This window comes from Salvelinus alpinus, chromosome 38, assembly GCF_045679555.1.
Source record: "Salvelinus alpinus chromosome 38, SLU_Salpinus.1, whole genome shotgun sequence".
Taxonomy (NCBI): domain Eukaryota; kingdom Metazoa; phylum Chordata; class Actinopteri; order Salmoniformes; family Salmonidae; genus Salvelinus; species Salvelinus alpinus.
The window spans coordinates 4845019-4863242 of NC_092123.1; the positions used below are offsets into that span (position 1 = coordinate 4845019).

At 41.6% G+C, this 18224-nt stretch overlaps 1 protein-coding gene across 4 annotated transcripts in view; it reads right to left on the reverse strand.

The window, feature by feature from the left end:
• Positions 1-436: 436 nt before the first annotated feature.
• The window catches only part of LOC139566413 (gamma-aminobutyric acid receptor subunit beta-3-like), a 29598-nt gene continuing 11810 nt past the window's right edge, over positions 437-18224 (reverse strand). For 3 of the 4 annotated variants that reach the window (XM_071387570.1, XM_071387568.1, XM_071387571.1), the window contains 7 exons: positions 14985-15205; positions 12908-12990; positions 11558-11695; positions 8189-8341; positions 4573-4820; positions 4318-4401; positions 437-3864 (listed from right to left, as the gene is read on the reverse strand). In XM_071387570.1, coding sequence (XP_071243671.1) covers positions 3508-3864; positions 4318-4401; positions 4573-4820; positions 8189-8341; positions 11558-11695; positions 12908-12990; positions 14985-15205 — 1284 coding nt within the window. In that variant the 3' untranslated portion in view covers positions 437-3507. The remainder of the gene's footprint in view (positions 3865-4317; positions 4402-4572; positions 4821-8188; positions 8342-11557; positions 11696-12907; positions 12991-14984; positions 15206-18224) is intronic. The other variant, XM_071387569.1, reaches the window with a different exon arrangement.

Consider the following 18224-nt stretch of genomic DNA (forward strand, 5'->3'; position numbering starts at 1 on the left):
AGGTTGACCTAAAGTGTGGATGGTTCCTTACTCTGATAAAATTATAGTATGTCTGGCGGGTCCAACTTCAGAGTAATGGACGACTTGTACTGTAGGTCACAGCCCAGGGCCCTTGCTTTAATCAAGCTAGGTGGCTGGATGGTGGAGAGGCAGAGTGTGAAGCATTTTTTGGACATCTACCTGAGTATGAATACCCAATTTGTAGGAGGCACAGACCTACAGTCCATGATTACCGTCGAAGATCATAATTGTACATAGCAAATTAAACTGGGACAGTGTTAAATGTAACACTTTCAGTGTACACATGAAGTTGTACACTGTGAGAGTTCAAATGCATTTATATTCAGTGTTCATGGCTATGAACACCTATTTTGTGTATTTAAAGTCACGTAAGGCATCAGAACATGCAACACACACACACACACACACACACATATTCATTGATAAATGCAGTTTTAATCACAATCCAGGAATACTGGTAATCATTTGTTTATCTTCACCTGACATATAAATCATAAACTATTGCTCTTTGTCTAGATTCAATCATTCAACAGAAATGCATCAGGAACAAGAAATGTCGCCTCTGAAATCTGTCCATTGTTCATCCTGTTGCTATAGGTTATAACAGATGTGTTACAGAAAACATGGATTTGAATGGATGCAAAACCCGATATTACTGTCATACAATTGATATTATTTCATTAATAGAGCAACATTATAACCTAAAGAAATAAGGGAGAAAAACATAAACACAGATATCTATACCTAAATATACATTTATGGCAGAACGGAACATGTTGACATTCCATAATGGGCCAGACAACATTAGAAGCCAGCAATGATGAGTGCTCTTAATGCATGAAACAGTGTCCGATTGAATGTGCCAATGTGACTGACTGGGATTCAAACCCAGGTCTCCTGCACGCCACATGACTGTCAGCCCTCTGAGCTAAAGACTAGGCATTAGCTCTGAAGGGCTAACTCAAGTCTTTACGTCTCGGGAAAGATTACTCATCTTACACCAAGAACAAGATATTGTATTCATCTTGCACCAAGACCAAGATATTTTATTCATCTTACACCAAGACCAAGATATTTTATTCATCTTGCACCAAGACCAATATATTTTATTAATCTTGCACCAAGACCAATATATTTTATTCATCTTGCACCAAGAACAAGAGAAATGACTCATCTTACACCAAGAACAAGAGAAATGACTCATCTTACACCAAGAACAAGGGATATTAGTCATCTTACACAAACACTGCCTCATCTACACAGTAGAGAAGGGAAACCCCAGGGTCTGTAACTGTTCTAGGCCAGCGTGTGTAACCACACACATTACCATTATATCACTCAAAACCAAAACACACAACAAGCTTAATGATCAAGTAGCAAAGCATATTCACATACCAGAGATACATGTCACTGCTATAAGCAATTGGCTGCAAGTTGGTAACGGTAAAATACATGGGCACACGATTTATTCTTTAAGCGTATATAAATGTGTTATATATTTGAAGACTGTCGTTGTGAATCCCAGCCATTGACCCCATGATATGATTGGTTGCTCTGTAACCAACCAGAGAATGGCAGTTTATCACAATCTCTTGAACTGTACTTGTCACCTGCGATACAGGTTTAAGATGATAGGGTTAAGGTTCTTTTTTTTTTAAATCGACATTACTCATGCGATATAACATGCATAGAGAAACAAGAGACAGTGCCATCTTGGCATTGTCTCTCGCCCAGAGCAGCATGATATGAACAACGGCAATGTTTCACCAAATGGTAGCTACTTCCTTGATTACATTTCCTAATGGCATGCGTTAGATGTTTTGTCACAATCTAATGATTATGGCTCACTGTCCTTGCCCTGTAGAAACAGAATTCATGCATCAGTTGTAAACTGAGAGACTAACACGTCGCATGTGCTTCTATGATAGCTGTGCAGAATAGATGATAGAAATATAGAAATGGATGATATACTGTGTTTATCAGTGGTTCGCAATGCCCTTGATTTACAATGCGTTTCGTTGTATTATTTATATTGTCTGTGCATTTGATAGATAGTCTCATGGCATTCATCGCTTCTAAACCTGAAGAAAGGAATCAAAACAAATATGATCAACAGTAGACATGTTCATTCAATAGATTTTCAAGCATTTAAAGAGGACAGAAATGTCATCGGTATTTCACATTGTCTTATAAAACAGACAACTAATTCGACAACCCCAAATAAAAATTTGCACACATAAATTTGCACACAACATCAAATCTGTTATATACATTATATTTACAGTTGGAGGTCATTTCAGCAGTAAAGATCAGTGAAATGCTCCAAACCAAACAAACCCTCAACCCTCCCATTTCCATGGAATGCTGTGAACAGAGGGAATCTATTTCCTACAATGCTAGCGCGCAACAGAGGGAGTTAATATACTGTAGCTTTAGTCAACGTTACACCTTACAAAAATATCAGAACATTTCACAAAGACATGTTATACAGTATATAGCACTAGGCCGTTGGCAGGAGAGTTCGACAGCTATCAAAGATGGAGCTGATTTCAAGGAATGTCGTCAATTTACTGAGTGAAATCCTGTCAAGCATTCACAATATCAGGTAGAAAAGATGTGAACCGTGACAGATTCATTGAGTGCAGTGTGTTTAGATTGCCAATCAATATTCCAATTTCAAGACTGTTTGACAGGATTTTGAAAACGTAATGGTTGCCAATTAGCAAAATACAGAACCTGAGATATTAAACCCTCAACATTAATTTGAACCTATGTTAAAATGGTATACTTCAGTATGTAATAATAATGATAATAATAATAATAGCAATACTACTGCTACTAATAATAATACACTGTACATAGACATACATAAACAGGACCACTTCACTGTCAAATTTGCAAATACTGTATGTGCACTTGAAAATGATATTATCTGACCAAGACAAAAAATATATACATGATAAAGCATCACAAAACATGAGTATATATTTTTTGCATTGATCCGCATTCATGACAAATAATATGTAAATAATTATAAAGTATACATTACAATTCATTATGTATATGCATAATACATTACATAACATTTGTATTTTATTTGGGTTTGTTAAAAAAAACAAAGGTCAGTGTTACCTTTTCTTTCTTTCAAATTGCACATATTGAATTGTGTATAAAGGATCTCCATTATTAAACTGCAGAGAGGGCAAAAAGACTGGGAAGTGTACAGTCCCAGTCCTACAGTATGGGTATTTATCTACATAGTTCTGTACAAAGTTTTAAGAATTATCAATCCACCACAATCCATAATTTGAGTATGACTGCAAATATAAAAACTTTAACAAAGAAGTCAAAGCATTTTGTCCGTGTTACATAGAGGCAGTCCTTTGTTTTTCGATAGCAAAACATTTCCTGTCACGTAAAAAAAGACAAAACAATGACGAAGGGAAAAAAAATATTCTAACACCACCTGACCCTAAAATCAGTCAATCAGTTGACATAATACATCCAGTAGATTAAATTAAAGAGGGAGAAGACGGAGGGGAAGATAATCCGCGACCACCTGTCGATGGCGTTTACGTCCGTCAGGTCAGGGATTTTGATTTTGAGCTGCGACGAGCGCCGCCGCAGTTTGTGCCTCTTGAGCTGGGCGTGCCTGTCAAAGCTGTGGCGAGGAACCGAGGCCCGGCTCGCCTTCCTGCACTGGACGCCGGTACCTGTGCTGGTGTTGTCAAATCCCATGACGGAGGAGTTCCTGCTGTCCGCCAGGCTGGTGGTGACCTCATTTCCTGCCACCTCGTTGTGGATCTCCAGGGTGGTCAGCAGGATATTACCGTGGGACTCCGCCTGGAGATAGAAGTAGAGGATTGATGTTTGATCTGGAGCTACGACAACATGATGGTCCTGCTCTGGACAGGTTCACGGGTGAGATGAGAACCGGAACTATGTCCATTATAAACCCATTTAGACGAATGACATACATTGGAGAATCAAGATATGAGACTATGCAGGAATGAGAACAAGGCACTTTGAAGGAACGTTTGAATGGACATCACAGCACAATATCTTTTTTTTGTAGCGACACTATGGAACATAGACATTAGCGGGCTTGCAGACTTGCATTGGACGTGCAAACGTCAAACCAGAAGTTGAACAAAGGACAATGACAACTTGGGTAACAAGCGACACGTACAGACTCATTCAATTCTCATGCGGACATGAAACATGTAATGTCAGTCAATGGTGACAGACAAGTCAGACAGATAGTGAAAAAAGACGTGTCCGCTGGTCAAGACTCACCGACTGTGAGACACGGAGCGTTTTTGCTCTATTAGGCTGCTTAGTCAGCTTAAGAGATGACGTTTTACCTCCTTCCTGAGGAGACTAACCACAAGAAACACAACACCATATTTATAGAGTTTCTGAATCTGCCGTCGCATGAGTGTGCGGACCGCAAAGATAACACCCGATAACTTCTTAACCTGAAACCCAAGAAACTTGGAAGAACTTTTAAGAAGTTAGAGCATCTCGACAGAGATCTTCATGAAGACTTACCCGATTGGTGTCGTATTTGGCCGCCCTCTCGTTGTTGGCCCTCTCGGCTTTCTCTGCCAGCTTCTTCTGCATTTGTGGTCCTCGGCCGAAGAAGATGTAGTTGACGAAGGCGTACTCCAGCAGGGCCAGGAAGACCATGACGAAGCAGCCCATCAGGTACATGTCGATGGCCTTGACGTAGGGGATCTTGGGGAGCGTCTCTCTCAGATGGGTGTTGATGGTGGTCATGGTGAGCACAGTGGTGATCCCTGGATTACAACAGACAGATTAAGGCAGGGTTCCCCAACTGGCCCCACAAGTTTTCTGAGAATATTTCGAATTTTTATTGTTGGACATAAAGACTGTAAAAAAGCCAGGAAATCAGCTCCAAGTGATTTTAATTAAATAAATATGTTCCCAAGTATGGGAACTAAAACATAATTATTTATGTGTTCCCACGTTTAATGGAGAGACACGTGATCATATTCAAATGTAAGCAAGGTTTTAAATAATTATGTTTTAGTCAAACATTATGTCTGTTTGGGATTCTTTTTCAGTCTATTAATTATTTGTAATTACGTTCTGGCCAAACCACCTCCCAGGACAGAGCAGAATATTATTTGATAGAATTTTGGATTGCCTCATTGTAGCTTGGTGCTCCAGTCTGTTTGTGCTTTGGCCAATGAACTCCTCCTCCAAAACACGCATGGTGTGACAATGGTAGAAGAGTTGGCTACAGTATATAACGAATGGGACTTGGCTGGTCTTGTTGTGCTCTGAGCCAAAATAGCTTCCCCTAGTAGAAATTCAAAAATGTGTCCTCTACTTGCCCCTTGGACACCACCAACCCCAAATAACTCATTGAATAATTGTGTACATTCACTCACAGCCTCCAGCTGTGAGTGACATTTTAACCGTGGAAGGAGTTGAATTGAATGTCTCATGTTAAATATACTATACGTTATGTCCTAAAGAAAGGTCTCTTTATGGAGACAATACATTTGCACATGCTTAATCTGTTGTCCATGCAGAAATGTATTTTCCTTTACAAGAAATATAAACCATGTGCACCAGTAGCTAGTACTGTCATAAAGCAACATTGGAGGTAGTTAGAGTGTAGGATCAATCTGTCCCTTTCCTTGATTTATTGGTACATTAAAGGGGACAGTTTTAAGTATTACCGGTTTGCTGTGTGTGTGTGTGTGTGTGTGTGTGTGTGTGTGTGTGTGTGTGTGTGTGTGTGTGTGTGTGTGTGTGTGTGTGTGTGTGTGTGTGTGTGTGTGTGTGTGTGTGTGTGTGTGTGTGTGTGTGTGTGTGTGTGTGTGTGTTTTTCTCGCTCTGAGGAACAGCAGCATTCTCCCCCTTTTGCTTTTATTCATTGCAGAGATCTCTGGGGTTTTGCTGAACGGCAGCCATCTTCTTTATCGGTGTTCCCTCTGTGGTTCTATTACTCTCTGTCCTTCACTGCACCCGCCGACCTGACAATTTAATCACAGGGCCATGTGCCCGTGGGCCTCCCTCCTTTTTCATCAGGAGACCGGACTCTCTGGGGATAAATGTATTTTTATGGAGCTTCTCTCATTCTCACTGCCTCTATCCGCCTCTGTCTATCTCTGTCTCTCTATTTCTCTCTTTCTTTCTTTCTTTCTCTCTCTTGCGCTCTCTCTCTCTCTCTCTAGCCACTTTCAAAGGAAAAATGTCAGGTGTGTAGGTATTATGCATTTAAATAGTACCTCCCAAAGTGAGAAAGTGGTAGGCACTCCACATCTGCTAACATACTGGTCTGCTACTGAACAATACACTATATGGGTTATTCTACTGGTAATTACTGTGGTATAGAGCCTTTGTGATCCTGTATGGCTCAGTTGGTAGAACACGGAGCTTACACCGCCAGGGTTGTTGGTTAAATTCCCGGGGCCAACCATACGTAAAATGTATGCACGCATGACTGTAAGTCACTTTGGTGCTAAGGACTGACCATACATGATACCAAAATCATAGTTGCGACCATGTTTTCAGGCTATACAGTGTATGTTAACATTTCATTGTTTACAAACTATGGCGTTAAACAAGCTAATACGTCGGTTTCTGATGGGGTATGACAGTTGAACTAAGCTCATGAGGCATTTATAAGAATCAATGGGTACATATAATTTATTTAAAAGTTAAAAAATTGATCCACCAATCCCAGACTGCCCCTTTAACGTCTCTCTAATTGTATGTTTCAGACAGCCCCCATACTCTATTTCTGCTGCATAATCATCATGAAGGAGCCACTAAAGCATCGCGCAAATGACTTCAGATCCTGTAGCACTCTGCTTGCTAATGGCATTATTGATACATTATTCCTATCATCTGTTCTCTGAAATTGGGTACGAGGTTATCAAGAAATGAGATTTGGTCCACACTTAAGTGTCAGAAGATACTTCCTCACTTTTAGACTAGAGTATGATCACAGAGCCTTAGCAACTCTAGAGGACATTAACCAAAGGCATGCAGTACTTTAAAACAGTATCAGTACATGGAACAGCACTGGTACTTTGAACAAACATTCGGAGTGTTATATCGCTGAACACTGCATGCACAGGTCCAGGTTATTGTACCCTGCTTTACTCACACCGTGCATCCTGTATATCACTGAATGCATGGAGAAGGTGAGCTACACTGAATGTGCTGTAGGTCCTGTGTGGCTCAGTTGGTAGAGCATGGTGCTTGCTATGCTCAGGGTTAAGGGTTCAATTCCCACGGGGGACCCAGTATGAAAAAGAGGATGAAAATATATGCACTTGTACATCGCTCTGGATAAGAAAGTCTGCTAAAATGTATGCACTGTAACTCAATGGGGAGTTTTATTTCTTTTTGCTCAGAGTTATTGAGTAAAGGTACACCACGAGAGAGTGAAGAAAATGTGCTGGAATAAGATTAGGGGCAAGTGGGTCGTCTGGATTTGGAATTCACTGTAACACTGCTCCCTAATCAATTTTACCTTCAAACAATTCAATTGTTTTCCCCCTGCATTGATATCTTGATTGCTGCTCTTACCGGCATGCAGCCTCCACAAAGCACCCTTCTGGGTGGCAACGGAAATCCCATAACGATCCATCACTGAGGGAGTTCATGTTTTTTTCTGGTGGACTCCTTATTAGCAAGCCACCGGATATTGCAGGCCTTTGCAAAGACCTCCCATTTCTCAGCTTTATGTTCATGAGAGAGTGCAGGGGAATCTGTCCACTCAGTAATACAGAGCAGACCATCAAAATATAATTAGAATATAATTATCTCACGGACTAGACCGTATGTGTGACCCTACAAAAGGTTTCCAAAAGGGTTCTTCGCCTGTCCCCTTAGGAGAACCCTTTTTGGTTCCAGGTAGAACCCTTTTGGGTTCCATGTAGAAGCATCTGTGGAAAGGGTTCTACATGGAATGCAAAATGGTTCTACCTGGAACCAAAAAGGGTTATTCAAAGGGTTCTCCTATGGGGACAGCCAAATAACCCTTTTTAGTTCTAGATAGAAGAAAAGGTGCTAAGAGTGTATAATTAGTGGGATGTTGTGATCAGTCACAATGATAGGGAAACGGGATTCAGAGGCTTGTTAATATTGTACAATGTGTAACATATGGGGCTTTGACACCAACCTAATGCCACTCTTGCAGCCGAGGCATCGTAATTGATCCAGAAGGAGACCCAGGACAAGATGGTGATCAGGATGGAGGGCATGTAGGTCTGCAGGATAAAGTAGCCGATGTTCCTCTTTAGCTTGAAGCTCAAAGACAGTCGTGGATAGGCACCTATGAAAACAAGATGTTGAGCGGTTGAATAGAATGAACGACTTCTTGGTTCGAGGAGCATACTGGAAGACCTCGTGTTTTTGTTTTTGTTTCTATGGCAATGGCAGCATGGGTTGGATTTATCGCTATGGAAACAAGCATCCTTGAACCATACTTCACAACAATTTGACACACGGTGGCTGAATGCAAGGCAAATAATAAAACTGTGATGATAGAAAATGTTGCACTTTCAATCGACATATATTATTTATTTTAAACAATTTCAGAATTTATGCATGTATAAAAGTCTTAGAGCTTGATCTGTTAGGCATTTGGTAATGTACGTATTTCTTCTCTGACCTGGCTTATGAAAAACACACTTTATCACATATCTGTCATCGTAAATGTTCATTTGAGTTGCACATTCCTCTCTGCGTAGCATTACAACAGTGATGCATGACTCTGGTCCTCAAGGCTCATAGCGTCTGCTGGTTTTCGCCCATGCCTTGTTAATCAGAGACAAATTAACATCTGGGTATCCAAGTGTGTGGACTCCTCAACCAATCAATGACACTTATTGATCCATTAAGAGCCAAGGACAAAACGAGTACCAGAAGGAAAAGTTTACCTAAAAAGTGTACCTATTCTCCAATACTACACATTACCATGGCTATTTATTTAAGCACGGGGTTTGAGTCACGCTAACACGGATCATACCACTCCCACTGATTTGCACACAAACATTCTAAACAAACCAATCAAAACTCTCGAATCACAAACTATCTGGATCCATGGATTGCTGTCCGTGTACTGTATACGTGAGATGAGGCACATTCGTCATGGGAGGGAACTGTCCCTTTAAAAAAGGTAACATTATGCAAGGAATAGTGGGATGCGAAAGTAGGTGTTGAATGAAGATTGGTGATACAGAGGATGTAGGTGTGCAACTAAGCGTTCACACTAGCTGTGTCTCTGGACGTACGTCAGCGAGTGGGAGAGTACACCATATGTTATAAGGAGGAGGAAGAGGGGGATGAGAAGGAGGAGAGGAAGGAATAGGAGGATGGTGATGATGGTGATATGGTAACCATGACAACACCCATGACGACCACGACCGTGAAAACTCTCATAATGTAAGGTGTGCGATGTCCGACAACGTTCACCAGTTCAACACAGATCCCCTTTATCCACTACTAAAGTGAGAGGGGGGAAAAAAGCATGTGAAAACAACCAATCGGAGTTGACCTTTGTATTTCACTTATTTACATTGTACTTTCTCTATGCACACTCACAGGGCCCTGCACACTCACGCACACAGACACTCCAACACACAAACACTCAATTCATAATTTGCTCACACACACATAATATTATGCACATACATTTATACTGACTACACACCTGCACACCCACTCACATACAATCATCATATACGCTGCTACTACTCTGTTTATCATATATGCCTACTCACCTTACCCCTATACTTATCTACCTCTACCGCTACAGTATCACTGCACATTGTAAATATGGTACTGGAACTGACTAACCCTGTATATAGTATGCTTACTTACTTTCTTGTGTTCTTCTTATTTCTGTTTCCTGTGTGTTTTTGTTCTACCTTATGTTATTTTTAGCACTATATTGTTGATTGACTACTGCATTGTTGGGTTCAAGAAAGGCATTTCACTGTACTCGTGTACATGACATTAAAACTTTAAATCCTTATGTCAATGTTTCCTTGTGAGCTTGGAGGGGAATAATTGATGCTCTGGGCCTGATTTTCCACATGAATGTCTGATGCCCTGTTCCCCAGGCTGCTTCTCCATGCTGTCTCTCTTTTAAAGAGCTGAAGAAAACAGCTGGGTAATTGCCATCCTACCATCATTCACTGCTCCTGTGTGAGTCTCTGTGAGTGAAGCCAGCAACAGCAGCACATGGAGGAAAGTTGGCCAGGCTCGGGGAGGGAGACAGGCCTTTGAAGTATGATGCAGGGGTCCTCAGAGGAGAAGGGAGACAGGGGGTCACACCGAGGACCCAGGGAGAGGGAAGAGGGGGGCCCACACTGAGGAGCCAGGGAGAAGGGAGAGAGGAAAGAGTATAGAGGGGCCACACTAGACACTCAAATTTAATGGCTGCCATCGGGTTCTCAAATAAAGGTAGGGATGGTGAGGAATTCACACATACAAGCAAGTGCATATACATACAAACTCTCACACCCTGACATGCATGTGCACGCATACACGAACATGCACGCACCCACGCACCAAATGATGTCAAGGATACCGGTAACATTTCTTCTGAACTGGAAGATACAGCCACTAGAAAACTGAAGTAGCAGTGAAGAGTTTCACAGTGAAGCACTGGTTTGGTAAAAAGCTAGATGGAAAATTTTTATTTATTTTTTTATTTATTTAACCTTTATTTAACCAGGTAGGCAAATTGAGAACACGTTCTCATTTACAATTGCGACCTGGCCAAGATAAAGCAAAGCAGTTCGACACATACAACAACACATAGTTACACATGGAGTAAAACAAACATATAGTCAATAATACAGTGAAAAAAAAAAATATAAAAAAAAAAAATAAGTCTATATACAATGTGAGCAAGTGAGGTGAGATAAGGGAGGTGAAGGCAAACAAATATATGTATAAATAAATAAAAATATAAAAGGCCATGGAGGCGAAGTGAGTACAACACAGCAAGTAAAATAAAAACAAAAAAAAACAATGGAATGGTTGGTTTGCAGTGGAAGAAAGTGCAAAGTAGAGACAGAAATAATGGGGTGCAAAGGAGCAAAATAAATTAATAAATAAATACAGTAGGTAAAGAGGTAGTTGTTTGGGCTAAATTGTAGATGGGTTATGTACAGGTGCAGTAATCTATGAGCTGCTCTGACAGCTGGTGCTTAAAGCTAGTGAGGGAGATAGGTGTTTCCAGTTTCAGAGATTTTTGTAGTTCGTTCCAGTCATTGGCAGCAGAGAACTGGAAGGAGAGGCGTCCAAAGGAAGAATTGGTTTTGGGGGTGACTAGAGAGATATACCTGCTGGAGCGCGTGCTACAGGTAGGTGCTGCTATGGTGACCAGCGAGCTGAGATAAGGGGGGACTTTACCTAGCAGGGTCTTGTAGATGACCTGGAACCAGTGGGTTTGGCGACGAGTATGAAGCGAGGGCCAGCCAACGAGAGTGTACAATAACATGGTAAGGATGTGTATTTTCTGAGAATGTGTTTTTACCTGTGGAAAAGACAACATTTCTGGACACCAGCTTGTAGTCCACTATGGAGAACTGTGGCAGCTCAATACGTGTCACCCCCGTCACCGCATTGTCTCCTCCCTTCCAGTAGAACTCAATGTCATCTGTCGTGTATCCATCTGAACCACAGAAAGAAAGACAGGGTTAGAATGAACCTCCTGGAGTGGGATACCATGTGAAGAAACTAAGTCACAGATCATTACATCTCCACTCTCTCAATTGAACCACTAAAAAGGCCCAGGGCAATCAAAAATGTGATTTTTCTGTGTTCTGTATACAAAACATTAAGAACACCTGCTCTTTCCATGACATAGACTGACCAGGTGAATCCATGTGAAAGCTAGGATCCATTGTTGATGTCACTTGTTAAATCCATTTCAATCAGTGTAGATAAAGGGGAGGAGACAGGCTAAAGAAGGATTTTTAAGCCTTGAGACAAACAAGATATGGATTGTGTATGTCTGCCATTCAGAGGGTGAATGGGCAAGACAAAAAATGTAAGTGCCTTTGAACAGGGTATGCTAGATGATGCCAGGCACACCTGTTTGTGTCAAGAGCTACAATGCTGCTGGGTTGTTCACGCTCAACAGTTTCCCGTGTGTATCAAGAATGCTCCACCACCCAAAGGACATCCAGCCAACTTGACACAACTATGGGAAGCATTGGCAGCACATGGAGGAAACGTGCTGCCAATGTAGTTAAAACATAGGCCAGCATCCCTGTGGAATGCTTTCGATGCCTTGTAGAGTCCTTGCAACTCAATATTAGGAAGGTGTTCCTAATGTTTGGTGTACTCAGTGTATATTTCCATACTCAGAGGTTGCAGTAATACTGTGAAATTGTGAAAATTATGATAATGCCCTTTTAGAGTAAGAGCTATTTGAAAAGACCACCTGAAATTTCAGCGTGTTTTGGTGGGATGGAGTTTTGGCCTGGCTGGTGACATCACCATGTGGTAAATTAGTTAATAGACCAATAAGAAAGAGAGTTCCAAACCTCTCTGCCAATAACAGCTAGTTTTCTGTTTTCCCCTCCCCATTCCGAACACCCCCAAAGAGTCCATTTTTGTTTCTCGTTTAACATTTGAACTGAAAATAAGGTGCTTAATTGTTACCCAGAAGTGATTTGATATTGAGATAAAAACGGCTGCATTGGCCCTTTAACATACAGTGTCACAGTAATCTCCATTGTGGTTGTATATCTTTTACTAAAATATTTTTTATACTGAAATTGTAAAATGGTATACACATCATTTTGTTTTATATATTGAAATACTGAAATCTAATAGAGAAATAGTCATTTTAGAGGTTGATGGTTTTGAGGTCACTCACAGCTCTCGATCTCCAGAGTGCAGTTCTGCTCGTCCAGAGGGTACCTCCTCAGGTCCATCATACAGGCTGCCGTCGTTGTGATCCTGAGGTCAACACACACACACACACACACACACAAGGGGGAAAGAGGATCACGTTAACTTAAGCTTTTACCGGAGCCCACACACACACGTTCTCCAGCCATAGTGTCTGCTGTGGATCCACCTTAACTTCTCACCTGTGCATGAAACCATATAATTACAGTATAATGTTATTCACCATCACGTTATGATCTCCTGAACAACCACAGTCAACTCCACAGAGAGAAAGGACAGCTCTCTGCTCCCACTTGTAAGCAAGAAGAGCTGAAACTGAATACATTCCAGTATAGACTATAATTGTTGAAGAGAAACTATATATGTGCATTGATCTTTTACTCATAGTGTTTCAGTTGGTATCAGGTTCAGCCAGGTAGACCAGATTACCTTAAGATATGACGAAATAAGCCTTCAGAACCAGAACTCATCATTACAGTACACTCACGCCTCGGTTACTTTACTGGACAGGTAATGTAACATCTGAACATTCCACATAGTAATGTCTGGAGATCCTACTCTGGCATTCCATTCCATACATTATCACTTACAGGTGGACCGTAGGTTTCAGGGTGAGTGATTGATTGAGTTGGGATGTGGACTGTGTGGTCCTGTATGGCTCAGTTGGTAGAGCAGGGTGTTGCAGCGCCAGGATAATGGGTTTGTTCCCAGGGCCACCCATACGTGAAATATACGCACGCATGACTGTAAGTTGCTTTGTATAAAAGTGTCTGCTAAATGGTATAGCTATGAACCCTAGTGGTTTTGTTCTTTTGGTCAGATCATGAGGTTGAATATTTTCGGTACAACAACAATTGATCTTCCTGACGTGCCCTTGGCTTGAAGAAGTCAAAATCAAATCATGTTTGCACAAGTTGCTGAATTCCTGGACTCCATTAGTAAATCTGTAACCACTAGACAGTATAAGCACAATCTAAAACAATACGTCATATACGTCTTTATGGATAAGAATGCCAGATCACATAGCTATACTGTCATCTCAGAAATGCATTACATCCAGACGAGTGTGTTTGTCAGAAGCTATTAGACAAGATGGATGATTCCACCTACGCACGTGCAAGCATGCACACATGCACACGCACGCACGCACGCGCGCACGCACACACACACACACACACACACACACACACACACACACACACACACACACACACACACACACACACACACACACACACACACACACACACACACACACACACGCATGTTCTTTAGAGGGGGTACATGAAACAGATTGACAGGATGTTAAAAGAACAGAATCAATGCATTGTATTGAATCCAACTACGTATAATTCAAAACTAGTCCAGTGCGAATTATTAGTATGCAAAAATTATTGAATTTCCATGCTGGATGGCTCAATTTGGAAGAAAACCATGCATTATACATATTTATTAGCCCGATGAACAATTCAGGACTTGTCAAACAACAAAGACCAATGGCTATGGATATTGAAACAGGGTATCATAACAAAGCAACAGCTGAGCTTGCATCATCATCTATACATTTTCTTGTTTTATGTTGTTTTCTTCTCATCTTACCATATGTTTTAAAAATGCACATTTCAACAAAGCTCGACAATGTACACGCTACTGCACCAGTATGTCGAGGGAAAAGCTAAATTGAGCCTATAGGAAGGGATTATATTTACTAGCCAAAAACATAGCAGCTGGTGGCCTAGAGGTGGTCCAGTGGTCTAAGCCACTGCCTCCGGAACACAAAGATCACTGCAGCATGGTTAAAAATCTGGTCCACTGCTATTTCTGGGCTCTCTCCTCTAGTATTCCTCTCCGTCTATGCTATCCAACAGACATAAAAAGAGAGGAGTGGGAATGCCCCACTTCTTTAAAAAAACCTAGCAGCTCATACATACCATACAGCATTTATTACTATAAAATAATAAAATATTGTGATATCCCTTCAAATGAATCAGTCTTGGATGCATTAATCTAGAACCCATTGGTTCCCCTGCTTTGGAACCCACCTCAGGCCGTAGAGCACTGTTCCATCCGGGTGGAGGCGGATCATGCGGTTCTTGACCGTCACACCGTGGACGAAGGACTTCTTGTCATTCAGGAAGTAGGTGTCAGGGACCCAGAGTGAATCTGCTACCCGGTTATCCAGGGTGAGGTTCAGTGGGATCCCTAAGTACGCCAGCCTCTTGTCCCTCCAGTACTGCTGGAAGTACATGGTTAAAGTGTAGTCCTGGAAGGAGATTAACATATGGTGATGTTAGTATACTGTAGTATATCCACTTCCTTATTTTTTATTGACATACAGTGCGTGTGTGTGTGTGTGTGTGTGTGTTTCTTGAGTCTGCACCCCATAGTTCTGAGAATGATTGTAGATAAGCCTATTTGGGGAGGAGAGATGAGGAGTTTACAGTCACAAGCTGTCTGAATGGTGAGGGGAAAGGTTGCAACGTGATGGCGCACAGTGTTCTACTCTGACACATCCTCCTGCCAACCAAACTGATTTTCCAAATTTCCCCTCAGACCCACTCAACCCACTCCACTTCTCCTCAATACCGACCCTCTGTGTCAAAATGGCCGCCGCAGTAGAACGCTTCCCACCAGGTAGCAGGAGGAACAGTGTGGCATGGCTGTGTGATTCAGCCACAGTCCTAATGGCGATTACACAACAGCCATACTGTAGGCAGGGCCAGGCTGTACCAGGAGTCTGTCCAAGTGGCTCCGCCACACACTCCAAAATACCCAACAGCAATGTGTTTCTCTCTCTACGCCAGCAGCACTGTTATGAGTGGAGCCAACCACATGGTCTCTGACTAAAGCCAATTACATTGTGTGGTATTGGGTCCAATATTTCAGTGCAGCCTACTCAGTCCTTGCAGCTTGCTATGGAGGAGAGCCAGAGGCAAGACATCATGCCAATTGAAAGTGAGGGGGCACGTACTCCCTCCATTTGATCAGTTTTTAGGATAAAGAGATACAAAATGTACACTAAATGTATGACTCCGTATACCTCCAACCAACTGTTCAATGATGTCCCTGGAGATTATTTCAGATATTTCAAGATGGGAGTGTTCCAGGGGTGAGAAGTGTAAACCAGTCAGGGATGTAGTTTTAGATAAGTCTTTACATGAAAGAGCATGAATGATTTAAATAACCACTGTAGCCGGGTCCTGCATTCAAAGCAGCAGCTGCCTTGGAATTCTTATAAATCTTGCACGGAGACAATCACAGATCATTTCAAATAAAGGAGTAGTTGCTCACCTTGTGAAGTCTGACTCTGAATCAGACAGTTTATCACACTGATGCTGCCATGCTACAGTGGCAATTGTGGTGATCTCCTTAAAGGTGGAATCTGCAGTTTCAATTCCGTTCAAAGTATCTACCTGGAAGGACTGAGGGGAAGGCTCTTTGCATGTTTACTGCACACTGTTTAGCTGTGTGTGTGTGTGTGTGTGTGTGTGTGTGTGTGTGTGTGTGTGTGTTGGTGTGTGTGTGTGTGTGTGTGTGTGTGTGTGTGCGTGCATGCTTGTGTATAGCCTTTGATTTATTTTCATTCAATAACGCACCCTGTAAGGACTTATCAGTCATGGGCGTCCATATTACTGCGATTTTACTGCTACTACATTCTCCAAGACAGCGTTTTTTTTTTTTGTCCTTCTGTAATTCATTTAGTGACCCAATGTTACTGATGACACTGGGCGCGTCCCAAATGGCACTCTATTCCTTACACAGTGGGCCCTGGGCAAAAGTAGTGCACTGCATAGGGAATAGGGTGCCATTTGGGACGTGGCCTTTGGGGGAGTTGAACCTGCTCTTGTTTGGTGGCGTCGTTTATTCAGCCTACAGTGTGTGATGATCCCTGCATACTGACCGACGCAGTAGCCTACTATTCTCATTTGTCATTGCATCTGCTCCCTGTCTCCAACAGATGCTCCTCATTATCAAACAACTGGCTTATCATGATCATGCTTTCACACAAAACCACTCTTTATGAACCGGCCCTATCCCACCAACAACGTCCGTAATTCTATGATCTCACCCCTTGCCGTAAATCCGTGTACGTTTAGTGCATTTACAAATGGTCTCCTTGTGACATCATGCATTCGTAGAAAGAGGAAGTTATGCGTAGACCCCAAGGTCATTAGCCAATACAATTCCAATTGACATTGTGAGTAGATATGTAAGGCTTATTTGCATGCGGTCCCCACATGCCATCATGTACTGTAGGCACAAACACAACCTCTATAAGGTGCTTAGCTATATATTATCAAACAGATTGATGTAAATCAGGTAGCCTAGTGGTTAGAGCGTTGGGCCAGTAACAGAAAGGTTGCTGGATCGAATCCCTGAGCTGACATAATAAAAGTCTGTCGTTCTGCCCCTGAACAAGGCAGTTAACCCGCTGTCATTGTAAATAAAATGTTGTTCTTAACTGACTTGCCTAGTTAAATTAAATACATAAAATGAGATATTCATAGTGCAGTGACAATAGTCAGCTGACGGACGGATCGTAAACATTCTCTATTATTAACTACAGTATGTCGCTCATAACTGAACTGAAGTCTCTTAGCTAAAACGCCTTTTGGTTAGTGTTAGAAATAATAGCCATCTTAATAACCACAGTAACCATCAATAACAACATACTAAGCCAAACGGCGATAAACTACACGAACAGTGACCCTCAAATTGCAAACACAGTTATAAAAACAAATCAATGTAGCTAATTCGGTTATACATTATTGTCAATCCAAACTCAGTAAAGAATCATTTGACGCAGTCGGTCATTTTCAAAGCTATTCCACAGGATTCCCCAAGAGGTTTCTTCTTGGAAGCCCATTTTTCACTGCGGGAAATCACCCTCACTCCCCACTTCTGTGGTGAACCTCAAAATCATATTAAAAATAGCATGCATGGTCTCTGATCTACTCTAATGTCCTTTAGTAGGAGGAGCTGATTACCCCAGAAATGATCTTAAATACACTATGAGAGGGGAGACCCAGAGCCGTATATAGAGATGTAATGGATAATAATGGCTTCTAAACACACAGAGCTTTGGCTGCGATAACAATGGATCTCTCTGTATGTGCATTAGTGGGGTTTGATAGATAAATTAAAACTGTGATAAAAGGATTCATACAGGATTTACAAGTGATTCCCAAGGGGCAGGAAGCGACCAAGAATTACACAGAAGACTGATGGGATAAATAGCTGCCTGTGTACACCGACACAAATAACATGATAAGATGCTGGGC